We start from the raw sequence: 21,458 nt of genomic DNA, 5'->3' as shown, positions 1-21,458 counted from the left end.
AAGAAACTTGAGACAGGGAAGGAAGAGAGTGAGCAGCCAAAACCGACCAAGTCTCAGAAGACTGGTTTCTGCACCAGGGAATGGAATAAATGACTGGAGATGGCTCTGGATTTGACTGTGTGGCCTGAGATTGATTCCCTTGAGATGAGTTGTTTTCTGATATACCTGCAGGCTACAAGTTGAGAAAAGGATGTCCTTCATCTTTGGGAAATTTATTTTGCCATTATAATTGCAAGTCTGAAAGATGTTCAGATTTATATAGTCCTTGTACCAAGAAGCTAGTGTTTATTGATAACTATTTCTTTGGATTCATTTGAAATGGGAATCAGACTGATCAATGGTAAGTATTAAGAACAGGTCTTAGACCTTTTTATCCTGATAGCCATTCTCTCTTTTCCTCTGAGTGGGGGAAAAAAAAGGCAGATGAGAGTAGTCTGTAGAAGAAAGAATAAATTAGCCAGAAGATGGTGTGGGAAAAAAAGATTAGAAAAGATGTGGTTGGAATCCTGGAAGGTGTTCTAGCATACTGCTTAATAATTGCCTTTGTTAAAATTTCTAGCTTCTGATAGTCACTTTTTTGCTCAGTTGACAAGGGTTAGCTAAGAGGTGTGCTGCTAAGTCACTTCAGTGCTGACCATAATTTCTAAACAGAAAAGATTGCACAGATAATATGCTGGGGACAGTGGGACATCATGTAAATTTGAGAACATCTGAGAAAACCAGTAGTGTACCAGAAAAGGTAATTGGCCTTTCAAATAATCCTCAGCAGTAAGGAAGACTGAACCCTCTATTCACTTCCAAGCTATGCTTTCTTAATGATGTGTTTTCCTAATAATTGCTATTTACCTTTGAGCCTAGTTCTTCACCCTTAGGAGGAAACCTTTCTGAGGAAATTAAAAACTATTAGATAGGCATGTGAAATAACATCTTAATAAGTTGTCTAGCCTAACATCTGGTTTTTGGAGGCCTCAGTTAAACAATATCCAGATTAGGCTGTGAAGACTACAGTATCGAGCATGTTCCTAAAGAAACAGTGAAATTCTATGACAAAGCCATTTGTCATATGGCTTTGGGTTGTTATACTGTGGATCAGAACACATCTACAGATTGTAAGGGACCATATTTCCTTTCATAGCTCTTTCCTATAATAGCACCCACAACTTAGTTGGTGCCTCCTAGATGTGTTGACTAAATGAATGTAATACTCTGAGTGTTACCCTGATCACTGTCCATTGGCCATAGTATCATAGAAGAATTCTTATGGCTGTTAATTCTCTGATTTAGGAGCTAGAAAGCAAAATTGGGTGGGACCTGGGAAGGAAGTGTAACTAAGCTATTTAAATATCTGAGTAGATAGACCATGTGTTTGTGGAAGTAAACTCAGCTTCCCATGGTAAAAAAAGTATCAATTAGGATCAACTAAGGAATAGTATCGGAGAAGGCAATGGCAACCCACTCCAGTACTCTTGCCTGGGAAATCCCAGGGCTGGGGGGGCCTGGTGGGCTGCAGTCCATGGGGTCGCACAGAGTCGGACACGACTGAAGTGACTTAGCAGCAGCAGCAAGGAATAGTATACAACTGTTTTTCTTCTCTGGAGTTGTTTTCAATTACCTGTGATTCCTTTTTCTTGCTAAGTTCTGTAGAGCAATTCTTAGCTCACTGTCACCAGACTTATCACGAGATGGTGGTATACCATACCCCAATTTGTTTCTTCAGTAGAACTTTTCTTTACCATTCTCAGTATCACATAGATAAGAGTCATCTTTTAAAAAGTGCTCTAAGATAGTTAGCATATAAAATTGGCCTGACATTTAATTGAGTTTTTAAGGCACAGCAAGTAGACTTCCATATTTGAATGTCCTATTTGGAGAATGGGTCAGTCTGATATTTTAACCTTTCTCAGATGTGATTGATATTAGTTCAGGAATAGAGCACTGGTGGGAATTCTCTGGTGGTCCATTGGTTAGGACTTGGTGCTTTCACTGCGGTGAATCCAGATTCAGTTCCTGGTCAAGGAACCCGGATCCTACAAGCCATGTGGCATAGCCAAAAATAAACCAGAAAAAAAAAAAAAAAAAAGGAACATTAGTATGTTTGTTGTGTATTTGCTGTTTATGGGGGTGAGTATCAAAACACAGAATAGTTCTTTAGCATAGGACTTTTTGGTTTTCAGATCCACTTTAGATTTCAACCTATCTTCTTTCCCCTCCCTTCCATCCCCATCCTATGTCATATTTAGACCTGGCAGTCTTTACAGATCTAGATTTGAAGAAATATGAAAGCATACCAGTAAAAACTTAATAATGGTTAGAAGAAATCATAATAAATAGGAAGTAATGTAAACATAACAACTTTGTAGTCGTTCTCTGTGTTTTGTTTTCACCTAAATGACCATGTTTAGCTTAAATGGAGTGAGTCCAACCCAATTAGAAGGCTATTATTGAGATCTGGTTTCACTAGAGAGAAAACTTGTGATATCTATAAATTGCTTTTAGCAGCACTGTCTTTATTTACAATGTGAAGGTGAATAACACTCCAGGTGGTACTTCACCACAGAGAAGACAGAGCTTCTTGCTGTGAAGACAGCCAGGGGAGCTTGCAGGCCTGGTGGAATCTGGCAAAGAAGCTGCATTTCACAACAGCAACTGTTGATACAAGTTCCCTTCTGCAAGTTACTCAGGGTCGAAGAGAAGACAAGGTTATCGTACATCTGTGTGTATCTGAATCGTCTTATTTGTAAGCACTAAGATTATCAAAATGCTGCAAGAATAGACAGTAACCCATTCATGTCACAGCCTGAGTTAACTTTTTACCCACTTCAAATATGGACCATATTCATTATTTGAGAGTTGAGATACTGCAGTGATTAGTAAGCCACTTGCAACAGTCTCATATTTTTAGATGGGAAAGATTTTGCTAAGCTTTAGGCTACCGATGAGCTGTATTAATACAAGGTGGGATTATGACTGTTAGTTCTTAGGTTGCCAAAGAAATACATTTCCATCTTGACACAGCAGGCTTTCTCTCTGTTTTCTGTTTTAAAAACTGAAAAGGTTACTGCAGTTCCCTCCCCAACCCTTCCACCCCTAGATAGGTGGTATCTGAGAATACATCCAGAACCTTTGGAACTAAAAAGAGGAACAGGGGAGGGAATTGTAACAGCCATTACAGGAGAGTGGCTTCAAACAGGCTGTCCGTATCAGGAGCAGGGAAGCTGTTGGAGGAGGAGCTGCCTCTGCACAGCATTGAATGGTGTTGATAGTCTCTTGACTGTGTGTTTTTTCTGCCACCAAAATAACTGCCTATTGGGTTGAAAGTCATCACCTTGGTCCTGGATTAATCCCTTCAGTAAAACTAGCTTTGCTGACTGCAGAAGTCATGTGAACACGCAGTGGGAAATCCTATCTAGAAGGGCAGATGGTGACTAGTGGCCACTTCAGTAAGTGGGTTTGTTTGGGTTTGGAAAGGCAGTTGTGTTTTTGATATTTAAGCTATTTAAAGTTTTAGCACCTAAACTGAAAAAGCTGTTTCTTCAGATGCTTAAAGGTGCTTGTTAATTAAGTTCAGGTGTAGTATATGTAGTTTCGCTTGAATCTTCATTATTTATTTTTGAAATTTTATTGGTTTGATCTTATATAAGAAAGAAATTTGAAAGCCTCACTCATCCCACAGATAATTATTGAATGCTTTCTATGTGCAAGACCTTGGGCTAGGTGCCAAGAATGTAGCTCTCTTTCCCTTCCACGCCTTTAGGATCTGTCCTTATACTTTAAAAAAAAAAAAAGTTTGTGGACTCTGCCTCCTCTCTATTTCACAAAATAACCTAAAGAAAAACCACAAAATTGAATACCTAGGACATCAGTATTATTGTTGTTCAGTTGCTCAGTCGTGTCCAACTCTTTGCAACTCCATGGACTGCAGCACACCAGTCTTCCCTGTTCTTCACCATCTCCCAGAGCTTACTCAAACTCATGTCCATTGAGTTGGTGATGCCATCCAACCATCTCATCCTCTGTTGTCCCCTTCTCCTGCCTTCAATCTTTTCCAGCATCAAGGTCTTTTCCAATGAGTTGGCTCTCATATCAGGTGGCCAAAGTATTGGAGCTTCAGCTTCAGCATTAGTCCTTTTAATGAATAGTCAGGATTGATTTCCTTTGGGATTGACTGATTTGATCTCCTTGCAGTCCAAAGATTCTGAAGAGTCTTCTTCAACACCACAGTTCAAAAGCATCAATTCTTTGGCACTCAGCCTTCTTTATGGCCCAACTCTCACATCCATACATGACCACTGGAAAAACCATAGCTTTGACTATACGGACCTTTGTTAGCAAAGTAACATCAGCATGGTTTTTCCAGTAGCCATGTATGGATGTGAGAGTTCGACCGTAAAGAAGGCTGAACGCCAAAGACATCAGTATTCTCTGCTTTGATTCTTGGTATAAAAACACAAATCTTGATTCTCTTGATTCCCGCTTCCTTACTTTTTCCTCCTAATTCAGTAATCACCTTGTTCACATTTAGCTGCACATTTAAGCCTGACTCTTACACTACCACCAGCTGCTGCTCTAGCTGGAGGGTACATGAGACAGGAGGGGAACCTTTAGCAGAGGTAAATAATGTACAGTTTACTAATGCTGGCTTCAAAATGCCTATAACCAGGCTGCCAGCATTATGGAGAGATTTTCATCTGTAATTGGTTACATTTCCAGTAATAGGTTACATTTCCAGTTGTTTGCTGAAAACAGCTTAATGAATTCTCCGTGGGAACCTTTTCAGATTTAGTCAGATTGTGAGGAGAAGCTTGATTCAAGTTCTCAAACTTGAATTGTTTCTCAATTCAGAATCTCAAGTTCTGTTTTTCAGCTGAGGTTGAGGTTTATTTTACATTTCAAAGAAAGGGTTTATCAGTTTAAACAGGAATTCAGGAAGGTCTAAAACACTTAATAGAGTGTTTTCCTACACTTTAGAAACACTCATGAATTTATCTATAAATAATTTTAATTGTAAGCTGTTTGCCATTTATTAAAGCCAGTTGTTCCAAGTATCCTTTCAACAGTTATATTGTTCTGTTTTATTTCATTTAAGAAAGGTTTAAACCCAGAGTTTACCAAGTTATTATTTTCTCCTTCCTTCAAATTAGTTGGAATTTATTATGGTGTGTGTTTTTAAATTTTTATTAGGATATTCTAGTATTTTACTGGATATAGCAGGCTCTGGTGTTATTCCATTGCCTTTGTAAAGGATAGGTGTATGACTGGACTCTGGCTATTGGCACCTCCATGCCCATCACCATTTAAGGCATCTCTTCATAATCTTTTCAAGTAACAAAACCATTGCTAACTTCAGGATAAGATATGCTACAAGAGAATATTCTGAAATAAAAAACAAGAAGAAGCCCTAAGAGATTATGCCTGCTTTTTGATAGAGTTGTGAACAAGGGGGTAAAGAGTTTAATGTGTCAAGGTTATAAGAGGAAAGAAAACTTTATGGAAAGTGAGAAAGAAGACCTGTAGAATTAGACAAATGCTGAACAAAGTTGGATCTTAAGCTTTCTCTCTCTGCTCCCCTTCTTCCTCCCCACCAATTCTGCTGAAACTTTTGAGAAGAGATAGTAATTGGCATTTTGGGAGGAGTCAGAGAATAGCTTCTGCCATCCTCATTTCTGGTGGAAGAATGCTGATTTAGTAGGAGCCACATGATAACATTAGGGCTTCCTTGATGGCTCAGTTGGTAAAGAATCCGCCTGCAATGCAGGAGACCCTGGTTCGATTCCTGAGTTGGGAAGATCCACTGGAGAAGGGAGAGGCTACCCACTCCAATATTCTTGGGCTTCTCTTGTGGCTCAGCTGGTAAAGAATCCACCAGCAGTGCGGGAGACCCGGGTTCAGTCCTTCGGTTGGGAAGATCCCCTGGAGAAGGGAAAGGCTACCCACTCCAGTATTCTGGCCTGGAGAATTCCATGGAATGTAGTCCATGGGGTCGCAGAGTTGGACACTAGTGAGCCACTTTCACTTTCACATGGTAACATTAACTTTTAGGGAGACATTGTATGGCCTTTAAAAATGAAACATTTCATAGAATCCTTGTTTTAAGTTTAAACTTTTCATCTTCCTCTTACAGCAAATTCAGTTTGCTGATGACATGCAGGAGTTCACCAAATTCCCCACCAAGACTGGCCGACGATCTTTGTCTCGCTCTATCTCTCAGTCCTCCACTGACAGCTACAGTTCAGGTAGGTGTGAACTCCTTGTTCTCTGTGATCTCTTGTCCCTGTTCCAGAGCCTTGAGCTAGTGCTCTACCCAGTTCTCTTCACGTATCTAGGATCTGAAAATGCCTCATGTCAGCACTGCCCATCTTTGTGCTAAAAGCTGATAACTAGCGGGTGGCAATGGGAATGTTCCCAGCCAGGCTTGTAGCTGGAGAAGCTTTTGTCGTCTTGAGACTTTCCTCCCCTGATGATTTCTGATTGTGGTTTGTGGCCAGTGCGTGGTTGATAGTACTGGGCCAGTTCCCATTCCCACGTTTACTGCCCACATTGAGAATGGAGAGAATCATTTTGGCTGACAGAACTGGCCTTGAAAAAGAGGTATACTTTGGAAGCATAATTTCTGATTTCTTTGTTTAAGATATACCCTGCCACCTATTTTTTTTCTTGCCTTTTAACTGCATGAATCATCACAAAAAATTGGTATTTCACTCTTTTTAGTTACTAGGCTACCCTTGATGTTGAAGTATCCTCCCCTGTTAATCTCTGGAGTGGGAAAGAGTCCAATTTACATGGCTCCAGCTGTTTCTTTTTAGTTTTCCTCTCCTATCTTAACCTTATATAATCTTTTTTATATAAAAAAAAGTAATCTTTTTTTTTTGCTTTGAATTGTGCTGTTCTCAACTTTAGAGGAGGGTATTAGAAAATTACCATGGAAAAGGATATACAATCTTAGTTTGAGTACTGGAGGAAATGGGGCATATAATCCAACCCCCTCAATGTTCAACTTGAGGAAACATTGTTAAAAGATTAAAAGGCTTGCCCAAGGTCATAGATTGCTGTAAATGTCAGTAAAGGAATTTGTACCAAAAGCCATTTCTTCTCTTTTCCCAGAATCTTGTTTGCATTGTATTATTAACTTAAGGACTGGGCCTGAGGTACAAGGACTTTTAAAAAATAAACAGTTTTTGGAAACTTCTTCTCTGCCCTGTGCCACTACGCTGTTTCCCCCCTTGGACAGGATACGCAGACAAGTACGGATGGCAGTGTATGCACATGGTCCAGTTCGAAGAGAAGGGAATGTGCACGCTCACTGTGGGCATGTGTGCAAGGAAAGTTCCAGATATAACGGCTGTCATAAATGAAAAAGTGTCTTGGAGTGAGATAGATACAAAAAGTGATAGGTGACAAGCAGGCTAGTTATAGCTAAGAAAGAAAAAATTTTGAAAGATTGAGTTATAAGAGAAAAAAATTGAGATGAGTGACAAAAGCTTTAAGGAAGTTTTAAAGATCTTGATGGCCATGTTTTATGGGGACCTAGTAGAGCATTTTAAAAAGCTTAGTGAGAGAGTTAAATTGTGCTAGTGGGTAGATAACCTTTAGTACTATTTGTGCTAGCTGGACAGAGGAGGATGTGTATGTAGCACTCTGAGAGACCTGGTATACTGGGTCTGTGATGAGGAAAATGGAAAAGGAGTGATTTGAAAAGTAAAGAATGATTGTTATATATCCTCCTGCATGTCTATCTGAAAGGACTTTTTTAGTGTTTTGTGAGACTGCTTATATAAAGTTGAATGTCTTGAGTGGTCTCAGGGCTGGCAATAGAACCAGAGCTGCTTATCTTTTGTGTCATTTCTCTGTTCCTCAGTGCAACCTAGTGTAAAATCTCTAAAAGATTTTATAATAAAAGATTATCTTATTGTTTTTATCCTTTTGCATTAATGGGTCTCAGAGTTCGGTCCTCTAAACAGCGATATCAGCAGCACCTGTTTTAAATGTTAATTCCTGGGTGCCACCTGAGACCTACCGAATGGGAATTTCTGGTAGTGGGACCTAGCCTTCTGTGTTTCAGTGAACCTTCCATGTGATTCTGATAGATGCTTTAGATACTTTGAGAACTGGTGATCTATGGAAATAGCATTCCTTATATGCCCTAAATTGCTCTTCCATTTTCGCCATGTCTGGTTCCAGTCCCAGTTGGGACCAAGCACCTCATGAGCTAGTGCATATTTTGGGATCAGTAGCTCCTTATCACAGGCACTGATGGCAAAATTATCAGGATGGGTAAAAGAGCCACAACACTGAAGGATCTACAGGAGTTTCATTCATACCATTTCTTAGACCTGAAGTAGAATGGAGAGTGATGTAAAAGGTAGAACAGAGAGTGATGTTAAAGGTGGCTCCAATTAAGAGCATTTGCTTAACTTAAATGAGAGTCCTTTGGGGACTGCACCCTGTGGAGTTGGGGCCATTGAGGTTTTTCTTTCCTCATTTCTTTCTTTCCTGGCTTTAGCTGCATCCTACACAGATAGCTCTGATGATGAGGTTTCCCCCCGAGAAAAGCAGCAAACCAACTCCAAGGGCAGCAGCAATTTCTGTGTGAAGAACATCAAGCAGGCAGAATTTGGACGCCGGGAGATTGAGATTGCAGAGCAAGGTAAAGAAAGGGAGTGGGTCGGGGACCAGAAGCAACCCACTTGCTGGTCATCAGGATGCACAAACAATTTAAGGCTTGAAAGCTAATGAAAGTCTCCTGGGAAACTCCAATATCCTGGACATAAACAGCTCTCTGTATGGAGCTGTTTATGTAACAGCTCTCTCTGTATGGCGCTTGAGCTTCAGGATTCTTGTTCTTGTTCTCTCTGCTGCTTCCTGTTCTCAGCGTGTGGTAATTACACAGAGTAGTTTCTCTTTTCCTCCCCCATGACACCATATTCAGAGATCTGCTTGCAGAGTCAGCAAGTCCTGGATCAGTACCTAGTGGTTAGTTCTGCGGGATCCTTCCATCCTGCCAATCTCAGAGACCCAGATTTCTCAGAAGTAGCAAATGTTGGGAGGGTTTTCAGCTAAGGATGTGGTGACCTAGGGTCTCTTTTGATCTTTGATCCTGAGCACCCTCTACTGGATCAAGAGTAAAAATAATTTGACCATCAGTTAAATCTTGGTTTCTCTACCCAGCCCCACTCAAAATAATGTCTCTTTACTTTTGTTGCTTTCACACTGGAGACATGTTCTATACTGGGCAGGAGTACAGAACTCAGAAAAACTGACAGAATAGGATTAGACAGCATAGAAAAACAAAAGCAAGTGGCATCTGCTGATGCAAAGTCTTTCTTCCAGGTCTGATGATTTTACTCTGTAGGAATCCATTAGCCAGTGACATAACTACTCCTTCTTCTCCCAAAGGAAGGATGACACTCACCTTCCACTTTTGAGAATTTGACTACATATAAGCCCTCTACGGGCTTCCCTGGTGGCTCAGATGGTGAAGAATCTGCCTGCAATGCAGTATACCTGGGTTTGATCCCTGGGTTGGGAAGATCCCCTGGGGAAGGGAATGGCTATCCGCTCTAGTATTCTTGCCTGTGAAATCCCATGGACAGAAGAGTATAACGGGCTACAGTCCATGGGGTCACAAAGAGTCAGACACAACTGAGTGACTAACACTTTCACTTTTCACTTTCAAGCCCTCTACATATAAGGCTGAAACAGTAGAGGAAGAGAGAAATTCCAGGTGGTTAGATGACAACTCCCTGCCTCCTCTTGTTCTGCAGTTGAAGCTGCTGGACATCAAATAAATATGCTTAGAGGGAATTCCCTGGTGGTCCAGTGGTTAGGACTCTGTGCTCTCACTGACAAGGGCCCAGGTTCAGTCCCTGATTGGGAACTAAAGTTCCACAAGCTGTGTGGCAAGGCCAAAAAAAAAAAAATTAGTTTTTCTCCCGTACCTCACCATATCTCCGCCCTAGATGTTGCTGGCGCAGAAATTAATGATCTCACTAGTGCAGACCTAGCTCAAATCCTCTGTTCTTTCACAGACATGTCTGCTCTGATTTCACTCAGGAAACGTGCTCAGGGGGAGAAGCCCTTGGCTGGTGCTAAAATAGTGGGCTGTACACACATCACAGCCCAGACAGCGGTGAGTTTGATGGGAGAAAATGATGGACTTCTGGTGGTGGGTTGAGGAGGGGGGTGGTGATTTTTTTTTGCTTGCTTTTTCTTCCCTATCTAACCTCCAAATGCTAACTATCAACTAAACCTTCCAGTTACACTATAACGGGGTTTTCTACTTTGATTGTATAGCTTACTTTTAACAAACCTGCCTTAGGGAGATCTAGATTTGCAAAATATGATAGCTATAAATAGGTTATTCAGATTACCTATTTGGGGTAAAGGTAGATTCCAGTTTATTAAGTAGTGGATTACACCCTTTTGTTACTTCCCAGTGTTGCACCTGTTGCCACTGAGTTCCCAGGTGGTGTTCTCTTAATCAGCACTCCTGTCTGGGCCTCATCTTTCTCACTTTGTTTCTTTACACATCTATGTAGGTGTTGATTGAGACACTCTGTGCCCTGGGGGCGCAGTGCCGTTGGTCTGCCTGCAACATCTACTCCACTCAGAATGAGGTGGCTGCAGCACTGGCTGAGGCCGGTAAGTTCGGCTGTTTTTCACTGACTTTACCTCAAAGTAACTATCCAAACATAATTTTTACATACCAGAATTATCTTTACTGTCATGTATGTCTAGGAGCTATAAAAAGTAGAGGGTAATAAAAAATGTCAAAAGGAAGGAAATGGACAGTGAAGATCCAGATCCATAATGGAACATTATATAGTCATTTAAAATGATCTTTGTACCCATTCACTTTTTTAAAAAGTGATCTTTGTAAAGAATCTAATATGTGGAGAAATGCCTAATTCTAATATTAATGAATAAGAACTTTAAACTATGTGAGCTATATGAGTATGAGCTCAGCTGGTGTCCTTTCACAAAAGTTTCGTCACTTTTGAGAGGACACAAGAAGTACCTTGTGTTCATTAGATCTGATAGTTCATTAGATAATTTGGTGTTCAGTATTGAACTGAAAATATATGAACTAGTTATGCGTTCAGTTAAACAGAAAACAATTTTTATTGTTAAAGTGTTCAAAGGAAAATCACTCTGAAGGTTTTTAAGGTTCTTCCACTTTCCTGTGATCCTCAGAAAGCAACTATATCTCACTTTTGTTTTTCTTCTTTACTCTTTTCAGATATTTATTGCAGAAAATTTTAGAGGTTCCAAAAAAAACCTAAAATCCTGCTACACAGAGATAATATATTATCTCCTTTTTTTATTATCATATAGTATGATATATGATCAGAGAAGGCAATGGCACCCCACTCCAGTACTCTTGCCTGGAAAATCCCATGGACGGAGGAGCCTAGTGGGCTGCAGTCCATGGGGTCGCTAAGAGTCGGACACGACTGAGCGACTTCACTTTCTCTTTAAACTTTCATGCATTGGAGAAGGAAATGGCAACCCACTCCAGTGTTCTTGCCTGAGAATCCCAGGGACAGGGGAGCCTGGTGGGCTGCCGTCTATGGGGTTGCACACAGTTGGACATGACTGAAGTGACTTAGCATAGCATAGCACATCATGATACATGATAAATATATTTCTCATTTTTTCTGTTCACTTTTTACAGAGATGAAATAAGTCTCAGTATATGTCCAATTTTATAACCTAAGTATAACATCTTCAGAAGTAGTTTCCATGTCTCTCAAAAATTTGACAGTATCATTTATAACAGTCATGTGACCATGTGATTTTTGCTTCACTATTTTCCTAATGTTGAACATTTAGGTCGTTTCAAGATATTTGCTAACATAAACAATGGAATGAACAACTTCGTTTTGATTCCCGCTTCATTTTATCTCCTTAGAAGAAAGTTCCATATAAAAAATGACCAAAGAGGGGCTTTCCTGATGGCTCAGTGGTAAAGAATCCACCTGCCAATGCAGGAGACATGGGTTTGATCCCTGATCCAGGAAGATCCCACATGCCACGGAGCAGCTAAGCCCGTGCGCCACAACTATTGAGCCTGTGCTCTAGAGCTTGGGAGCCACAACTGCTGAGCCCATGTGCTAAACTACTGAAGCCTGTGTGCTCTAGAATCCATACTCCAAAACAAGAGAAGCCACCACAATGAGAAGCCCACACGCCTGCAAGTAGAGAGTAGTCCCTGCTCGCCGCTACTGGAGAAAAGCCCATGCAGCAACGGAGACCCAGCATGGCCAAAAATAAATAAATAAAATCATTTAAAAGAAAAATTTGGCCAAAGAGAATAACATTTTAAGGTTCTAAAATACTTTTAAAAATAAAAATCCCTAATTCTTAACTGATTTCTGGACTAAAGATGCTCTTTTAACTTTTTGCCCTTCCTAAGTTGTTTCCTTTCCAGAGTAATTTCCATAGCCTTTTTCTCTTCAGATCTCAGAGATGTTGGTGTAGGACACTGCCCAAAGGAGGAATCAGCTGATTTGTTTTTATCTCTACAGGAGTTGCAGTGTTTGCTTGGAAGGGCGAGTCAGAAGATGACTTCTGGTGGTGTATTGACCGCTGTGTGAACATGGATGGGTGGCAAGCCAATATGGTAATAATGCATATTCATCCTATACTTTTGACAATGGATTTCTTTCCTTTTTTCCCTCAAAGCATGGTTCCCTAAATATGTTTTGGATGTTTGGTCTTACGCACTTACTTTGTTGCCAAAGTGTTTAGCTTGATAGCTTTTCAAAATGGGTCTCAGTGCTGAATGGAAAGGCGGGGGAAGGGTAAGACCAACTGAACACATGTGGCTCAAACACAGCAGAATGAAATAGAAGAACATGATATGGTATCTCTTTGGAGTAGAATTTTGGTTTCTTCCTTCCTGCCCCAGCTCCTTTTGTGTTCCAAGGGGCTGTATTTCAGGGCTCTAGACTAAAAATGAGTCTGTGATTAGCCTACACTACTCTTCACTGTAGCCTAGAACAAACTTAGGAATCCTTTTAACCATTTACACCAACAAATTTGACTGTGTTTCCACTATCTAAACCTGCTCTAAGGAGCTCTGAGGAGTGCTCTTCCAAAACATATAGGGCTCTCTTACTAGTGCAGAAAGTGGGTTCAAAGTTCCCCCCAGCTCTAGCAGCCTGAATGCCCATAGAAGTCTTCTGGCTGTTCTATAGATCCTGGATGATGGGGGAGACTTAACCCACTGGGTTTATAAGAAGTATCCAAACGTGTTTAAGAAGATCCGAGGCATTGTGGAAGAGAGCGTGACTGGTGTTCACAGGTAACAGACTCTGGAGTAGCTGCCCCTTGTGTCCTTGCCTCAGCAGATTCTTCTGGTCTCTTTTAGGCTTTAGGGCTGTGTTTCCAACTTGTAACTTAAATGGGAGTATTTTCATTAGATAAAACGTTTGAGTTTTTACCTTTAAAAAATCAAGGAGACCCTAAAAGAAGTTATTTCAGATTCTAGTTCAGACATTTTCTCACCCATTTATTCCACTGTGATTCTCAATCAGTGCTGGGAGGTAGGGAGCGAGTATATCTTGAAAAACTGTATTCGATTTTAGATTACACTTTTATATTTGAAATAAAAAAATCTATTGTAAAACTATATGTTATACATATTATAAAAAATAAACCTGGGCAAAATATGATTTGCTTGTTGTAATACCTAAAAAAATACCTGAGAGAGTATTTCTCATTTGGGGGCACCTTGCATATGCTTAAACACACACACGCATGGAACCATATCAGAATCATTGATAATCTTTATCAGAAGTAGGCGTGGGTTTTTTGTTTTTTTTTTAAGATAGAGAAAATGCTTGGTCTAAGGAACTGTATCCCCTTTTATGGAAGAGAGGTAAATTTTTTAAATTGAAAGATTGGTTTTTTTTTCCTTCCAAAAAAAGGTGTGGGTGTTGGGGAAGAGAAAATGAAAAGACATGAGGAGGGATAATAAGGAAATATCTTGTTTACTGATATTCTTGGGCAATAAATAAGACTGGGGAGGGCAGCACAGAGCTTGAAGAGAATTAGGCAGACTTTGCCAGTTACTGTGTTTTACCAGCTAACTTTGTTTTTGTTTTTGTGGCTTTCTTCCCCCTTTTAGGCTGTATCAGCTCTCCAAAGCTGGGAAGCTCTGTGTTCCGGCCATGAACGTCAATGATTCTGTTACCAAACAGAAGTTTGATAACTTATACTGCTGCCGAGAATCCATTTTGGATGGGTAGGTTGAAATGTATAATTATTCAGATTTGTAGAAGATAAATTTGGGTTGGGTTATAATGTTAGTCTGGTATCATTCCAGTTTTGCCCCCTGGTCTTCCAGTGGCTTTAAAAGTTTGTTAGAGGGGTTCTATCTCATACTGAGCCCAGCCAGCTTCTAGTTGAAGTTTTCATGGGGCGTTGCCCCACACTTACTGTCAGAGGGACTGTGTTTCAGCTAATAATGTTTGAGTTGAGCCCTTGTCTATTTCCACAGCCTGAAGAGGACCACAGATGTAATGTTTGGTGGGAAACAAGTGGTAGTGTGTGGCTATGGTGAGGTAAGTAGCTGGGCCTCAGTGTCTGCCTTTTCACAGGCTTACAAATGTTGAGTGAAGGAGATTTATGTTGTCAGTGTAGAGTACTGATAGAGTTTAAAATATGCTTTTAGACAAAGTATCTCAAAATTGTAGTAAAAGTCCTTTATTCACACTTAAATATACAGACATAGGGAATGAATTAAGTGACAATTAATCAAGTTTTCCTAGAATAAGAATCTGAAGGTAACCTTCAGACCAAGCTGCTCTTCCTTGGTCTCATTTCCCTGATGGTGATACTTTTATTTCCTTTATCTCTTTTACTGTCCCAGTCTCCAGCCTTTGCTGTGAAATGTCTGCTAAATCACTTCTCTGATCACAATATAATCAGGATCAGTTTCTCCTCTGCTTGGATTGGAGCATCTTTGCAAGGATTTGCTAGATGATTGATGGGTTTAGGGAGGTTAATTCCCATCTCCCAGAGAGCCTATCTGCCTAAATGTGTGTGTGCTATGCTCAGTTACTCAGTAGTCGTGTCCAACCCTTTGGACTGTAGCCCACCAGGCTCCTGTGTCCGTGGGATATTCAGGCGGGAGTACAGGAGTGGATAGCCATTCCCTTCTCCAGCAAGAGTACTAAAATGCGTTGCCATTTCCTACTCCAGGGGAATCTCACAAACGAGGGATCGAACCTGCATCTCCTGCATTGCAGGTGGATCCTTTACCGCTGAGCCATCAGGGACACCCATCCTAAATACCCACGCCTTAGTGGACCTGACTTCTGTTTTACGTCTGCAGGTTGGAAAGGGCTGCTGTGCTGCTCTCAAGGCCCTTGGAGCAATTGTCTATATCACGGAAATTGACCCCATCTGTGCTCTGCAGGCCTGGTAAGAGCAGAGTGATAATACCATTAGATTGGCTCCAGGTACTTTGTATTTCCAAGAGTTTGTGATTGATTGTATTAACTAGTCCTTGGGAAAATTCCTCAAAGGAGGAGACAGCTATGATTGCTCTGTTCTCTGCATTGTAATCATAGGGGATTCATAGAGCTTCTTGGTATTTTCCCTTCCTGGATGGAATCTTGGGCAGTCTGAAGGGGCCAGTGTGTATCTCTTAGCACAGCTTATCACTTATCATTCCAGTGAGGTAGCCCTAGATCTAACTTCAGAAACAAATTTGCCTCATTTTGTGACCAGCTTCTGTCCTACTCTTGCTCATAGTATTCCTTCCTTTTCTTCCAGCATGGATGGGTTCAGGGTGGTAAAGCTAAATGAAGTCATCCGGCAAGTTGATGTTGTAATAACTTGCACAGGTGAGTGTCAGAGCTTTGTGTTAGTCACTCAGTCATGTCTGACTCTTTGTGACCGCATGACTGTAACCTGCTAGGCTCTTCTGTCCATGGAATTCTCTAGGCAAGAATACTGGAGTGGATAGCCATTCCCCTCTCCAGGGGATCTTCCCGACCCAGGGATGGAACCCAGGTCTCCTGCACTGCAGGGAATTTCTTTACTGTCTGAGCCATCAGGGAAGCCCAGCAGTGCTTTGGTATACATGAAAGAGTATTAACTGAGGTTAAATCTTGAATGTGATCTAGTTGACTTTCATATAAAGTAGGTAAGACCTGTGTCCTACATAAAAGTCTGAGAACTAGAGTAAGCAGTCAGAACCTTAACATATTTTCCAGAACAAAGAGCCTTTTTTCTTGATGTCTTTATGTACTGCTTGATCTTAAAATGAAATAACTGAACCTAAAGAGCTGTTATGCAACACACACTTCTTTGCTCGCAGTGTATACATGCTCTTTAGTGCCAGAAGTTCTTTCCCATGTTTTAACTGAAAGTCAGTCAGTACCTTTCCCCCACAGGATTTCTTTCCTCAGCTACTCTATTTTACTTTTAGGAAATAAGAATGTAGTGACACGGGAGCATTTGGATCGCATGAAAAACAGTTGTATCGTATGCAATATGGGCCACTCAAACACAGAAATTGATGTGGTAAGGCTTCTCTTACCTGTTACTAGACCTTTTTTCCTTCTTCCATTATAGCCAGTCAACTGCGCTCTCTTCCTTTCAGACCAGCCTCCGCACTCCTGAGCTGACATGGGAGCGAGTACGTTCTCAGGTGGATCATGTCATCTGGCCGGACGGCAAGCGTGTCGTCCTTCTGGCAGAGGTGCACATACTGTAGGGTTCGGGCAGCACAGCAGTGTGCTTTAGCACCCTTGGGGGAGGGGCGGCAGGGTAAACATATTCGGCCTGTTGTTCCCTGAGCTCTATCTTTGGATAGAAGTATATTTGTCATATATAGTCTGGTTCCCAAAATAGAATCACTCAAAAAGTATCCACTTTTTTAAACAACACACTACTTCCTGACCACAACTGATTCATTAGTGTGTCAGACTCAGATGGACTTACAGAAAATAAGATAAAACCTAGAGTCCTGATTTGGAACTGTACTTCTTCTACCAGCTGAGTCAAGAGGGGTATAAAGTCCTTTCCTGCATTTGCGTGGCTTTCGTGATGTGACAGGGATCACACAACTCACCCCAGGGCTCTGTTTCAACATTTCAGGGTCGTCTGCTCAATCTGAGCTGCTCCACGGTCCCTACCTTTGTTCTGTCCATCACAGCTACAACACAGGTACGTGACAGAACATCAGCCTGGCCTGCACTGAGATGCCTGGATCTGGGCCTAGACCCGAGTTCCCGTGCGAACATGGCCTCCTGTGTTCTTAGCAACCTGTTTTCTTCAAGTTACAAGTTGTCAAGTATAGAAAATAATCGTTAGGTAGAGTCAGTGTTTGTGTTCTTTGCGTTAACTATTTTCATTAGGAATACAGTGTTCCAGTGTAGTTGTATGTAGTCTGTTCTTTTATTAGGAATTAAACAAAAGCACCAATAAATCCTCTTATGATGTGTGCTGGTGTTTATTACAGTTGAAGTCCTGGATGCTGCCGCTGTGGTAGTTCACTAAGTACTTACCCCAAGACCCTGTTAAACCTACTTTTATTTTAATGTCCCTAAGAAGTGTTTTTGTGTTTTCTGACCCACTTTTGCCTTAGGCTTTGGCACTGATAGAACTCTATAATGCGCCTGAGGGACGATACAAACAAGATGTATACTTGCTCCCTAAGAAAATGGGTGAGTGAAAACAGAAACCTGTGTTGACCCCTAGACTGTTGGGTGGTTTGGTAAAATGAGTATCATGAAAAGCATTGGATTTAGAGTCAGGATTATAATCCCTCTTCTGGCACTTAATGGTTTTCGGACCTCAGGACAAGTTCTAATCTCCATGAGCCGCAGTTTCTTTATCGGTAAGGTGAGAATACGTACATTGCAAAATCGTAGCAAGAAATACAGCTAATGAGTAAAGGTGCTTTAGCACAGTGGTTTAGGGTAGATGCTCTTATCCCAAGTAGTTTATGAAGTTCAGTGAACTTAACTACCACTGATTACAGCCCAGGACCAAAATGGAAGAAACAGAAACCAAATACAGGTTTTATTGTCCATCCTCTATGAGACATATAAACAATCTCCTGTCATTCCAGCGGTCAGCTGTGCTGTATTTACCTGACACAATGCATCATCTTTAGATGCTTACCTTTCCAGATATGATGCCAATCTCCCCTCTTACTCGTCAGCCCAAACCCCTGTCCTCTTAAAGCTAAAAACCACCTTATTCTTGTCCCCTCCAGCAGCTTACTTCCGATTGCTTTTTGGTTTTTAATTCATATTCATAAAGGTAAAAGCCCAGGAAGCTTATCTATGGAAAACTAATATAGTTGTGCCAGCTGCCTTAGAAATCCGTGATCCAAAGATTTGAAGCCATTATGGATCTTACCCTAAGTAAATGTTGATGACTTAACTCTTTTGAGCTCACTAGGATCCACCTTGACTCAGAATTTGACTATAATTCAGCTAAGGAAATTGCTGCAGGAAGGTGAGGGTAGTCCGTGGTATGTTGGCCATTGAAGTGAACCCAGAAGCTTTGCCAGAGAAGAATGGGGCGGTACAAGTTGCCGTACCACCCTGGCAAATGGCTTTCTTAATACATTCTGGTTGTACTGAAAGATACTTAAAGACAACTTTGAGTGTTTTTTTTAATTAGGTGAATATTCCAAGTTAGATTCTTTCAGTGTTATTCCAAGCCTTGTCCTCTCTCTCAGAAAGCTTCAGATGAAGTAATGGGAGGTTATGCCCTGAGAGGCATATTTTATATGGAGTCTGCTCCCTGCTGCTTTGTTCTTCTTAGATGAGTACGTTGCCAGCTTGCACCTGCCATCATTTGATGCCCACCTGACAGAGCTGACAGATGACCAAGCAAAATATCTGGGACTCAACAAAAATGGGCCATTCAAACCCAATTATTACAGGTAACTCGGGGGAAAGTAAATGAAAAGATGTTGTCCCTGATATTATGCCAAGCAGACTTTTCTAAATATTATAGCTGATTTTGAAATGTACAAGAACTCTGTCCCACACTAAAAAGTAAACAGAAAAATTATTTATCTAGTAGTAGATGTAAAGAAGTCAGCATTTTCTAAAATTTTGGAGCTTGCGCCTCCCCCAGAGATTCTGATAGAGTTAGTCTAGAATGGGGCCCAGGCTTATTTTGTAAAACTTCTTCAGATTATTCTAACATATTGTCACATTGAAAATTACTGACTTATTAGGGAGCAGGAGAGAAAGCTAGAGATGGCATTGTTGGAAATCCTGTGGAAGCACAGTGAGAAATGATCCGTGGGGAATGACTGCAGGAATCCCTGGCCTGTGCAAGGGAAGACCCTGGAGAGTGTTCTCTGTTTTTGATTCTTCTCTTGGAACTCTCATGTGGAAGACACGAGTGCTAACCAGTCACTCTTTCTTTACAGATACTAATGGACCATATTACCAAGGACCAGAACACATGAACCACACAATTCTAAAAGAAATATTTTTTAAGATAACTTTTATTTTCTTCTTAATCCTTTCCTTTTGATTTTTTTTTCCTATAATTTCTTTCTTGTTTTTTTTTTCATCTCATTATCCAAGTTCTACAGACCACGCAGGAACTTGCTTCATGGCTCTTTAGATGAAACTGAGATTAAAGGTTTCTCACCCTAGTCTCTAAAGAAGGATTTTACTCTCCCAGCCCAGAAAGGTGATCCTTTCTTTTCCATTTCTGGGGACTTAATAGTCTTAATTGGGTACCTTATTAACAGGAGACGCTAAGGTACCGTCTGTGTGGAACAATCTGCAATGTCTAAATTGCCTTAAAAGAGCCCATTTCTCAGCTGCTGGAATCAGTGCTCTTTCACTTCTTCAGAGGAGCAGGGATGGTACCTACCAGGCAGGTAGGTTAGATGTAGGTGGTGCATGTTAATTTCCCCTAGATGTTCCAAGCCCTGTTTCCTGTGTAAAGGTGGTATGTTTGGTTCAGAGATGTGTACTAGTGAGTGTTGCTTGTTAAGATCCAGTAGGCCCACTTGGATTTAGTACAGCCCTTCCTCCGCTTCCCACCAGACCCTCTCATTTTCCAGGTTTTTAACCAGACTATTCTGTTAAGTTGAATTTTGTCCCCTAGCATTTATTTCTGTTTTTGTTTTAGGGTTTTTTGTTTTTTTTAAGTAAGAAAAACGTTTAGTCTTAATATTGAGGAGCTGCTTGAGTGATTAGTTATTATCAGTTTATCTTTTGAACCTTTGGAGCTAAAAGTGCAGAGTTGAGTCTAGAGAAATGCTGATTTCAAACTCTGATAATCCCAGTTTCTAGCCCATAGTTCATAGCATCAATGAACTGGGGCCATAATAGCGGATTTTATCAGCTCTGCCCATCAGCTTGTGCTGGAAGCAAATTTCTTGAGTCATTAGTCAGTATATAGCACTGAACTCTCTTTAAGAGCAAATTTCTGATCAGCTGTGCTTCTGCAGTTTAAAATATTTAAAGAGAGATAGGTGTGGATGGGAGAAGGAAGGCTAAATTGGGCCAGGGCGAGGGAAATCGGCTCTGTTTAACTTGTCTGGGACATTAGGCCCCATATAACTTTAGTTTTACAGAAGCAGTACCACTTTTGATTTACACGTGACACAGAAAATGTATGAACTGAGACCTCAAAGGGCAGTTTGTGCATAGAGTAATCGGTATGTCCTGGCTCACACTCTGTAAGAATCCCCAGAAAGGCTCTTAGAAATCAGAGAGATGATGTATTCCCCTGCCATGAACCCTGCTTACCAGCATTTCTGCATGGTCAGATGAGCTTTATGCTCATGAGCTTTAAGTGCATAATTATCCAGGATTCTAAATCCTCAACTTGTTCTAGCTTGTGATCCTTCAAAGTTGGGTCAGGCATTAGTGCTAGATACTAGAAATTTTCATTTCCCTGTTGCTATTGATCAGAGAGACAGGCATTAATTAAAAACAGAAATATAAGAAAGGAAAGCTTCCACCCTGTGACTTCCTATCAGGGGACAGTGATCTTGCCAAAAATTTTTTCCCTTTCTTTTTTCTCCCTACCCTTCCCACTCCTTGCCAGTGCAACCATGCTTTCTTCTTTGTAGATGCTAACAGTTCAAGCCCTTTTCCCAGGGCATTTAACCAGCCAATCAGAACAGCACATCCTTTAGGGGAGATAACCTGGCCAACAGTGGTATCCATCATGTCAGCTCTGCTAGAGGGACGGGGCTCAGGTCCTGCTGCCCTCTGGCCTGCCCCCTGCTCCCATATCTATTACTGTGTCCATAGGAATACTCGGTAAGGGCTCCGTCTCTGTCAAGCCATGTAACAAAGGACACTGTGGGAAAATGTCTGGCATCAGAGGGAGCATGTGGAGAGCAACTTAGAAGGAACAAGTTTATTTTGTATTGAATGATTTTTAATGAATGCAATATTAATCCTTGCAGATGAGCAATAATCATTAAAGTCAATTAAAATGGTAAGACCTTA

General features: G+C 41.0%; 1 protein-coding gene across 3 annotated transcripts in view; it reads left to right on the top strand.

Annotated features, from left to right (window-relative positions):
* AHCYL1 (adenosylhomocysteinase like 1) overlaps window positions 1-21,458 on the top strand; it is a 41,023-nt gene extending 19,565 nt beyond the window's left edge. For 2 of the 3 annotated variants that reach the window (XM_006064969.4, XM_006064971.4), the window contains exons 2-17: window positions 6,122-6,233; window positions 8,501-8,644; window positions 10,026-10,126; window positions 10,536-10,638; window positions 12,525-12,619; window positions 13,197-13,303; window positions 14,129-14,245; window positions 14,501-14,564; window positions 15,338-15,426; window positions 15,781-15,851; window positions 16,439-16,533; window positions 16,613-16,711; window positions 17,110-17,178; window positions 17,600-17,678; window positions 18,790-18,910; window positions 19,409-21,458. In XM_006064969.4, the coding sequence (XP_006065031.1) occupies window positions 6,122-6,233; window positions 8,501-8,644; window positions 10,026-10,126; window positions 10,536-10,638; window positions 12,525-12,619; window positions 13,197-13,303; window positions 14,129-14,245; window positions 14,501-14,564; window positions 15,338-15,426; window positions 15,781-15,851; window positions 16,439-16,533; window positions 16,613-16,711; window positions 17,110-17,178; window positions 17,600-17,678; window positions 18,790-18,910; window positions 19,409-19,415 (1,473 nt within the window). In that variant the 3' untranslated portion in view covers window positions 19,416-21,458. Of the gene's footprint in view, window positions 1-6,121; window positions 6,234-8,500; window positions 8,645-10,025; window positions 10,127-10,535; window positions 10,639-12,524; window positions 12,620-13,196; window positions 13,304-14,128; window positions 14,246-14,500; window positions 14,565-15,337; window positions 15,427-15,780; window positions 15,852-16,438; window positions 16,534-16,612; window positions 16,712-17,109; window positions 17,179-17,599; window positions 17,679-18,789; window positions 18,915-19,408 lie in introns of those variants that run through there. The other variant, XM_006064970.3, reaches the window with a different exon arrangement.

This window comes from Bubalus bubalis, chromosome 6 (genome assembly GCF_019923935.1).
Source record: "Bubalus bubalis isolate 160015118507 breed Murrah chromosome 6, NDDB_SH_1, whole genome shotgun sequence".
NCBI lineage: Eukaryota > Metazoa > Chordata > Mammalia > Artiodactyla > Bovidae > Bubalus > Bubalus bubalis.
This window is presented reverse-complemented; position numbering and strand designations above follow the sequence as displayed.